The sequence below is a fragment of the Mobula hypostoma genome, unplaced genomic scaffold (assembly GCF_963921235.1).
Source record: "Mobula hypostoma unplaced genomic scaffold, sMobHyp1.1 scaffold_36, whole genome shotgun sequence".
Classification (NCBI taxonomy): Eukaryota; Metazoa; Chordata; class Chondrichthyes; order Myliobatiformes; family Myliobatidae; genus Mobula; species Mobula hypostoma.
The window spans coordinates 7,231,956-7,242,394 of NW_026948187.1; the positions used below are offsets into that span (position 1 = coordinate 7,231,956).

Sequence of the window (10,439 nt, forward strand, 5' to 3'; positions counted from 1 at the left end):
GCGCAGCGGAGGCACAGGAGCCTGAAGAGTGAAAGGTCCTCGAGCAAGCTCTTCCCCTCCGCCATCAGAGGTCTGAAAGGTCCGTAATCCGACACACTGCGTTGTCATTCCGCTCGCTTTTTACACCACTTGTATAGTTTCCATCGCAACTGACTTCGACGAGGACGTGGAAGAGAGGGTAGTAAACTTGCGGGAAACGCGAAGCTTGGTTGTGTTGTGGGAAGTGCATCAGGTTGTCGTTGCTTACAACGGGTCATTGGTAGGATGCAGACCTGGACAGAGAAGTGTCCGGCAGGGTTCAAACAACCAAGACAAAGGAAGGACGCGGAAGCCCTGTCACAACCAGGACTCGGCTGCGCAGCAGATTCGATAATTGTGCTCATGGATACGTATGGATGAGATAATTACTTCATTACGGTGGTATTTAGCTCCCTGCATGTCGTTATAGTGTTTGTCTATACTCGAGCAAAGCACAGCAACGTTACGCTGCCGGCTTGCATTCGGCCGTCCCTGAGAACAGTGGACTGACTCCGAGAACCACCGGTATTCGTTTTACGCTTGGATACTGGTTTCAGACGCGGTTCGCATCTTGTTTCATGTGTGAGAGTTTCAGTTATTAGCTCTGTTTGGCCTATCGTTTATTATTTTCTGTTTTTTCCCCTTGAAATACTGTTCGCATTAAAGCCGCGTCTTTCTCTTTCAAGCTCTCTCAATCTCCGCATCTCCTCCCGCTCTCTCTCCATAAATCTCTCTCTCTCTCAATCTCTCTCCGCCTCTCTCTCTCCTTCTGTCTCTCTGTCTCTCTCTCTCACTCTCACTCTCTCTCTCAATCTTTCTCTCGCTGCCCTCTCTCTGTCTCTTTCTCTCCGTCCTAATCGCCCTGAAACAACCCTCTATTTGGTCCCTATACTGTCGCCCTGCACATTATGTCCTTCTATCAAAAAGAAAGCCAAACGTCCGAAACCATCCAAAAGTCGACAATCCTTGTATTCGCAGACTCACAAGGATGTAAAGCAGTGCCTCAGAGAAGCGGTATCGATATCTGAGGGAAACGCGAAGCTTGGTTGTGTTGCGGGAAGTGCAACAGGTTGTCCTTGCTTACAACGGGTCATTGGTAGAATGCAGAGCTGGGCAGAGGAGAGTCCGGTAGGGTTGAACCAAACAACAGAAAGGACGGATGCGGGAGCCCTGTCACAACCAGGACTCGTCTGCGCGGCAGATTCGATAACCGTGCTCGTGGATATGTACGTATCAGATAATTACTTCATTACAGCGGTATTTAACTCCCTGCTTGTCGTTGTAGCTCTTGTGCATACTCGAGCAAAGCACAGCAACGTTACGCTGCCGGCTTGCATTCGGCCTTCCGTGAGAACAGTGGTTTCACTCTGAGGTACAGCGGTATTCGGTTTACACTTGGATATTCGTTTCAGACGCGGTGTTCACATCTCGTTTCATGTGTGAGAGTTTTAGTTAATAGCTCTTTCTCTTTCAAGCTCTCTCAATCTCCCGCTTCCCCCCTCGTTCTCCATTTTCTCTCTGTCTCTCAATCTCGCTCCCCTCTCTCTATCCCCCTCTCTCTCTCTTTTCCTCTCTCTCTCATTCTCTCTCTCTCTCTCTCGCTCTCTCCTCTGTCTCTTCCTCTCCGTCCAAATCGCCCAGAGACACTGCACTGACCATTAATTCGTGGTTTCCTGGGTATGTGCTTTGTTTCTTATCTGGCTGATCTGAGAAATAAAAATCAATATACTGCTGTTCCTCAAATCACAAACCGCCTCGCCCCTTCTCAGAGAAATCCCCGGCCGATCTCAGACACTGCTCGGCCCGCAGCCAGTGAAGCAGAGCGCAGCCGCTCCCTCTACTCCGCTCCGCCCACCCCGACCCCGCCCTTCAGAACGGGCGGAGCAAATCAGCCAATAGCAGTGTGAGGACGGCCGTCCATCAGGCCGGAAAGGGCGGGGCCTCCTGTCCTCACTTATTTCACCCTCGAAGGCCTCTCGGAATCGTGAAGTCAAACCTTTGAGTGAAATATGCTGCAGTTGCTCCAGTTGATAATCTGGCTTCACGGTAAAATGTCGACCTCTTTTAATTATTCCACAACCTATTCTCTATCGTTTTCGCTCGGTCTCCACCCTCATTTTTTTCCATCTACCTTTCTTTCTGCCGTTCCTATTTTTGGTCCACTGTTGTGTTTTTTCCCTATTGCATTTCAATCACCAAACATGTTTTACTGTTTTCTTCCCTTCCTTATCTACCTGTCGTATTCATGCCCTTCCCATCTCCTTCTATACCCATCTGCCCTTTTCTCCGTCTGCCTTTCTCCCTTTTTCCCTTAATCTTCTTCTCTTTCTCTGTCTTTCTTTTTCATTTCTGCGCTCTGTCTGCCATTATTTTTATCTCTGTATCTTCCTGTTCATCTGCTCTTTTTTATTCTCTGTTTCTCTTTTTCTCCTGCACTGACACTTTCTGCCTTTGTATCTCCTTTTCACATTTATCTCAGACTGTCTCTCTCTCTCTCCTTCTCTAATTCTCTCTCTGTCTCTTTCTCTCTCTCTCTCTCCCTCTCTCTCTCTCTCTCTTTCTCTAATTCTCTCTCTCTCTCTCTCTCTCTCTCTCTCTCTCTCTCAACCTGATCCCCCTGACACTCTTATCACTCGACCTATCGTATTGTCTGTATTCTGGACCCAGTGCTTTTGCTTCACAGATCTCCAACAATCATTCAATTTATTGACCATTCCCAGATATCTCTTCTGCTCCTCACAAATTTCGCCTCCCTACACTGTCCGTCTAACCCCACACTCCAGCCGCTCCCCGCTCGTCCGTTTTCCCGAATCCTCTCCCGTTCTGTAGATTATTGACCTTCCCCTTCTCCCCGTCTCAGTTCCAGGTGTGAGCCCGCAGGCCATCGTTCAGACTTATCCGGACCTCACCGAGCATCCCGGGGAAAGTGTGACTCTGAGGTGCCTCAGAAAGGGCAGCTGGAGCAGTAACGCCTTCTACTGGTACAGACAACACCCCGGGAAGGAGATTCACAACCTCTTTTACTCCGGGTCTGCCAAAAGCGTCTATCCTCAGGAGGCCATGGAAAGATTCACCGCCCGGAGACCGGATGCCGAGAAGTTCATTCTGACCTCTCCCGGCGTGGATTGGGTGGGGGCTGGACTCAGAGCTCATCTAGTCCACTGACATCAGTCACTGGGACAAGAGCCCACGTCGGGCGCACACGCTGCAGCCAAATCCCCGAAATGAGATTCCTCGCCCTTTTTCTGGGTCTTATTTTCAACTACTCCGGTAAGTAACGTTCACCTCGAATACACGACCTTTCAGCCAAGGATATCTTGAATTCCACAACTCTTTAAGATTTACATTTCGATCCACTTCCATCGTCGCCTTGAATATTTGATATTTCAGTACAGTAAAATGCTTATTTGCTTCAAGAGTAGCTTCAGAAATAGATAATGCCTTGGCCAATCTACATCTACAGCTAAGCAGGGGCTAGCAAGTGGTCGCGGACAGAATGGATAGCTGGTGCTCTTTTGCGCGGTCGTCCCTCTGCTTTCCCTCACTTACCCCTCATTAACCATTTCTTCTCTCCTCTGTCTCCGGCTCCCCCTGCTCACAGACCGTTCTCTTCTCCCTGTCTTCGTGCCAGAGGCGAATTCGCAGAAGATCCATCAGACTCCGCAGGCTGTCTCCGCGCCTCCAGGGAAGGACGTTCAACTGAGCTGCACGCTATCCGAAGGCTGTAGCGATCCATACATGTTCTGGTATCGGCAATACGCGGGAGAGACTCCACAGTACCTGTTCGAATCGGCTGGCACAAACTTTGTAACTCCGGACAAAGCCGTGGAGGGATTGATCGCCAAGAGGCCTGAGGAAAAGACGTTCATTCTGAAAACCAACGACCTGCGAGCCAATCAGTCGGCCCTGTACCTCTGCGCCTGGAGTCGACACAGTGACTGAGAGAAATGGGCCGACGCGACAAACACCTCCACCGTCATCAAGGTAGGGAGAACAGGAAATGACGTTTGCCCTGTGGTCACGTCACACCCAAAAGTCGTATGGTTGACCGCAGAAGAAATTTCGAAACGGAACAGTACAGGAAATGATGTAAATTAAGCTGAGCCCATCTGCATACAGTCCATGTTCCTCCATTCCCTACTCGTTCATGTATCTGTCCATCTGTCTCTTATCACACCCGACACCTCCACCACCACTATCAGCGCGTTACAGGCAGCACCGCTCTCTGTGTAATGAAACTTGCCCCGCACATCTTGGACAAGAACTGTTCGGAAGGGAAACAGCTCCTTTCCCCAAGGCCATATGACTACTGAACTCTCTGCCGCCACCAAGGTCTCATCACCCATGAAGCGTCAGTAGCGTTGCATTGTTTACTATCCTACGTCGGGTGTCAATGAGCCTCTGTCGTATCTGCCTTCAACACCACCACCACCCCTCGCAACAAATTCCAGCCTCCCACTGCACTCTGTGTTGAAAATGCAAACAACTTGCCCCGCAAAAATCATTAGATCACATCGTCATTGTAAGAAAATGTTCATATTTTATTGGTTTTATTGAGGGAAACAGCACGGTAGCAGGGCTCCCGGCTCATGTGATCAGTCCCACCCACCCGAACGTCTTTAAAATGTAGGAAGCTGTGTAAATGTGTGATTGAACCGGAGGACGCCCAAGAGGTTACCTGGAGAGCGTGCAAACTCCTTACAGACAGCCGCGGAACTGAATATGAGAGCAGAAACAGCGTCTCGTTCACCGTAACGCCACTCTACCGTGCCGGCACTTTCGCTCTTCCACTCCCATGTGAGAATACGTTTCTCCAGATCACTGTCCCGTCAGTTGGCGAGAGCTCGATTAGTGGTCTGTCTCCATCCAGGCAGCATCCTCGTCAATCTCCCTCTCCCTCAGCTCGGTGACATCTTCCGCTACAGCGGGACGTCCAAACATTTACACTGTACTCCAAGTGCGAACTCACCTCAGTCTCGTACAATTGCAGCATAACCTCCCGCCTAACGTACTCAGTGTCCTGACTGACGAGGGTCTGCGTGTAAACGCCTTCCTGGTCGCCCCGTCTACCTGTGACTGCACCTTCCATGAACCTTTTCTCTCCTCTCCATGGTCCCTCTGTTCCACAACACTACCCAGTTCTCCAACATTCCCGTTGAAAATCATATCCCATTCCAACTACCCAAAAACATCTGCCCGTTCCGCCAGCTTCTACTGTTCTGTCCGTCCCCGTAATTGATTTTCACTTTGATCAAACCGTCTCAGTCAGTCGTGGTAATGTACGAATGTTTGCGAATACGTGGGAAAACCAGAGGAAGCCCGCGTGGTCACGGTGGAAATGAATGCGAGCGCTATAATATAGTCACGTTACCCGCTACGCTCCTCGACCATGCCGCCCTGGACTCTTCACCACTCCCATGTGAGGATTCGTTTCCTCAATTCACTGTCTCCCCCTTTGGCAACAGCTCGATAGGTCGTTTTCATCCTCGCACCTCGAGTTAATCTGGAACGATCTCTCTGTTTCTCAGTGTCACCGGCAGACTTGCTAATGATGCCTTGCACGTGTTTTTCAACAATCTTGTGCGTGTTCAGTGCAATGCAGATCAATGGTTCTCACACATCACCTGCTTCCTGTCGCCTGCGAAGGTTTTTGTCGGGCCCCGGCGTGTCTCTGAGCCACTGTGAGCACTCCAGGCGCAGTAGTAGACGGCCGACTGGTCCGGGCGCAGGCTGGTGGAGTTGAGAATGAACGTGTTTGCATCGGGTCTCCGGGCAGTGAAGCCGTCCACAGCCTCCTGCGTACTGACGGTTTTGGTCGTTATGGAATGAAACAGGTACTGAATCTCCTTTCCTGGATATTGTCGGTACCAGTAGAGAGCATTGCTAGCGCTACCGCCGTCCAGGATGCATTCCAGCTCCACGCTCTCGCCGGGTGATTTGGACAGAGCCGGCGTGTCCTGACGAACGGACTGCGACGTCGTTCCTGGGGAGGGGAACGGGATGTGGAGAGAATTACATGAACAGAAAGACCCGTGTACCTGGGATCTATCGTTAAAGGGAAGGACGGGGTGTCGGGGAAAACAAACGAGGCGATCAGTTTGAGCAGTTTTCGAGGAATCGGTCAGTGGTAAATAACGCGAAAGAATTTGTTAAAAATAGCAATATATACGTACTAAAAAGCATAAAATATGAATATGATAATTATTTCTAAGTTCCTTGACTCATTCGGTATCCAAACGGCAGGTCCTGAATTACTGCATTCAGCAACACCGGGACCATCTTTATCTTTTTACACTGAAACAGAACTGGTTTGTCTTTTAGTCGTGAATAGTTTATATTGACGTCATTTTTCCCCGTGAATGGTGCTCGTCTGGTGTTCTGTGCCTTTGATGCTGCCGCCCGTAAGTTGGTCAAACACAATAAATTGGACATTAACTTTGACATCGCCATGGGAACGGACCCCTTCAGCCGAACCCGTCCATGCCGTCACTGTTTACAACCGAGACCGTCCCAGCTGACCGTGTCCGGCCAATCGCCCTCTGAACCTCTCCTATCGATGCACTTCTGTACAAGTAGATGCTATTTAAACTTTGTTAACATGTCCGTCATTATTTCAAGCCACAACTAACCATCATCATCTTATGTCCCCTTTCAATCTCTCGACTCCCACTAATAATCCCGTGCGGTCCCGTTTTAAGTACAGTACAGTTCCCTTCCCATTTTAAATCTGTGTCTTCATCCTGGATTTTGCCGGGAATGAAATCCTAGTCCGGGCAATTGCTCCCTGATTCTTGACGCTCAGACCATTGCATTACCCTGGTAAATCTTTTCTGCACTCGTTCTAGTTTAACATCTTTCCGATAATATAGTGACCCAAACCTGGTTAATGATTGAAGAATAATTATTGTGTTAGATTATTTCTTACGTTGAAGCAACGGCGCCAGGACGAGTAACAGCAACATCCTCTCTCCGGAATCCCTCTCTGTGTTGTGCGAGGCAGCGACTGGGGAGAAACGCCTCGACGATGCCCGCCCCTTCCGGGCAAATTGCCGCCTGCAGTCACCGTCTGGTGTGGAGGGGCCAATCGGCAGTATCGGAAAATGCTGAAGACGGGGGTCTCGGCACGAAACGTCAACTGTCTGTTCATTTCCATGTCCGCGCCCAGACCTTCTCATATTATGTGTGTTGATTCAGATTTCCAGCATCAGCAGTTTCCGGTGTTTAGACAGCGGTGAACGCAATCAGCTCCGTCATCAGCAACAGCCTCTCCAGCATCGAGGGCATCTTCAAGGGGAGACCCTCAAAAAGGCAGCATCCGTCACCAGCGACCCCAACCACCAAGGAGATGCCCTCTTCGCAGTACTGCCATCGGGGAGGAGGTACAGGAGACTGAAGACACATACTCAGCGGTTCAGGAACAGCTTCTGCCCCTCCGCCATCAGATTTCTGATCGGAAAATGAACGTATCAACACTACCTCAGTAATCTTCCCTCTTGTGTTTGCAATACATTTTGTGTGTGTGTGTGTGTGTGTGTGTGTGTGTGTGTGTGTGTTTTTAATACAATGTTTCTGCTGAATTATTTCCGCGTTTTTTTTTTCATCTGACTATTTATTTATCTCGGCTTTAGTCTATTTACTGTTTGTTTCGCTGCGCGGTCGTCCGTCTCTCTATCTATTTGTTTATTTCTATTTATATTTATTGTCTTTTTGAGTAAATTTGATATATTACAGCGGATTTCTAACTTCAACTAACTATTATCATCTGAAGTCCCCTTTCAATCTCTCGCCTCCTATTAATAATCCCGTGCCGTCCGGTTTAAAGTATCAGTCCCCGTCCCGTTTTAAATCTGTGTCCTCATCCTCGACTTTCCCAAAATGAAATCCTAGTCCAGACAATTTCTCCCTGATTCTTTATGCTCGGACCATTGCATTACCCTGGTAAATCTTTTCTGCACTGGTTCTAGTTTAACATCTTTCCGATAATAGAGTGACCCAAACCCGGTTACTGATTGAATATTAATTATTGTCTTAGGTGATTCCTTGCGCTGAAACAACGGCGCCAGGACGAGTAACAGCAGCATCCTATCTCCGGAATCCCTCTCTGTGTTGTGCGTGGTAGCGTCTGGGGAAAACCCCCGCCCATTCCGGGCATATTACCGGCTGCGGTCTCCTTCTGGTGTGGCGGGGCCAATACGCGGTATGAAGAGGTGGGACTCGGCCCGAAACGTCGACGATATGTTCGTTTCCATATCTGCGCCCTGATCCGCTCGGTTCCTGCAGCATTTCCATCATTTGCAGACTTCCACGTGTTTAGAGCGTCATAAACTTCACTAAATCCATCAACAACTGTAGCCTGCCCAGCATCGACGACAGCTTCAACAGGCGAACCTCAGTAAGATAGCATCCAGCATCGACGACCCCCGCCGCCTCGGACAGGGTCTCTTCTCATTACTACCATCAAGGAGGAGGTACAGGGGGCTGAAGACACATATTCATTGATTCAGGAACTTCTTCCCCTGCTTTCCGACTGGCGCTTGAACCCATGAACACCACCTCGTTTGTTTGAACTGCACTGTTTCTGTGTGTGTGTGTGTGTGCGCGTGTGTGTGTGTGTGTGTGTCTTGTATCTGTCTGTCTGTCTGTTTAATGACATATGTGTTTCTTTATCTAACGATTTATTTATTTATTTCCGCATTGGTCTTTTTATGTATTTATATGCTATTTATTGTTTGTTTGTTTGTTGATCTGCGCAGTCGTTTATTTATTTATAATTGCTGTCATTTACAGTATATTTCAGCTATTGAACCGGACTGCTGGCAAACCAACAATGGATCGGCTGCCCGGCCGCCAGGAGAGCGGGAGCAAGTGTTGCAGGAGGAGCGGATGGTGACGGGATCTGATTGAGCCGGGAGTGGGGGTGGACTCAGCGGAGAAGAGCTGTCAGTGCAAGTCGATGTTGATCGTCTCGCCGTATGCACTTTGTAACACGCACACAATGCCGGAGAAACAGCGTCTTATACTCCACTGGGTAGCCTGCAGCCTGATGCATGAATATTGATTTCTCTGACTTCCGGTAATGACACCACCCTCTCCCGCCCCCACCTGAGCCACTCCGCATCTCCTTTTCCCTAGACTTTGAGCAGAGGAGATGAAACATTATGTTATAGTTATATAAGTCGTTGATGAGGCTACTCTCAAGAAATGTGCGCATTTGTCAGGGGAAGGGGTTGTGTCAGTGCCATAGTAACTTTGAGGAAGCAAATGGAGGGGGTAGCATTGGGAAATTTCGGTTCGCTTGTTGGCACGGTTGGGCCAGTCTCCGTGCCGTTCTGATTTATGACTCTACTTGGGGAGCAAGTGGTTAGAATTTACTTGATTTTATACATCCGTCCAGCGGAGGGCGCTATAGCACCGTGCGCAACGCAATGAAGGTGACCCATAGCTTCTCAAAGGGGATTTCTATTTGGTCCCTATACTGTCCCCCTGCACATTATGTCCTTCTATCAAAAAGAAAGCCAAACGTCCGAAACCATCCAAAAGTCGACAATCCTTGTATTCTTAGATTCACGAGGATGTAAAGCAGTGCCTCAGAGAAGCGGTATCGATACCTGAGGGAAACGCGAAGCTTGGTTGTGTTGCGGGAAGTGCAACAGGTTGTCCTTGCTTACAACGGGTCATGGTGAGAATGCAGAGCTGGACAGAGGAGAGTCCGGTAGGGTTGAACCAAACAACAGAAAGGACGGATGCGGGAACCCTGTCACAACCAGGACTCGTCTGCTCGGCAGATTCGATAATTGTGCTCGTGGATACGTACGGGTCAGATAAAATACTTCATTACAGCGATATTTAACTCCCTGCTTGTCGTTGTAGCTCTTGTGCATACTCGAACAAAACAGAGCGACGCTACGCTGCCGACCTGCATTCGGCATTCGGTGAGAACAGTGGACTGACTCTGGACTTTGAGCATAGGAGTTGAAAATATTATGCTGCAGTTATATAAGTCGTTGACGAGGCCACTCTCAAGTAATGTGCGCATTTTTTGTTACCCTGTTGGTGGAAAACGTGCTTAATCCCCAGAGAGTGCAGGGAAGATGTCATCGTGAATCAAGGTCAACAGTTCCACGGAGAAGAATGCATCCTTGACATGTCGGAGAAAGAGGAGATTCCATGCAGAGATTCTTATCCTGTTGTCACACTGTTGCAGGAAAACAGGATTGAGCTAGAGAGAGAGTGCAGAAAATATGTTGTCACGACAAGACGTCCTCACTGACAGTGAGACGTCTGCCGGCTAGGTCCTTATCCCTTGGCGTCTCTGAGAATGCCTCGTGACCCGAGAGGAATGCAGAATAATTATGACGGGCGCACTGTGGATAAGGTGGTCGATGGCAGACTTTATTCTGCAGGGAAGGGGAGTCCACAGC

General features: G+C 49.1%; 1 gene segment (V, D, J or C); it reads left to right on the forward strand.

Annotated features, from left to right (window-relative positions):
- Nucleotides 1–3,242: 3,242 nt before the first annotated feature.
- Nucleotides 3,243–3,960, forward strand: LOC134341636 (T cell receptor beta variable 30-like). The segment is given in 2 exon segments: nt 3,243–3,288; nt 3,620–3,960. Coding segments are annotated over 2 exon segments (387 nt in total).
- Nucleotides 3,961–10,439: the final 6,479 nt, after the last annotated feature.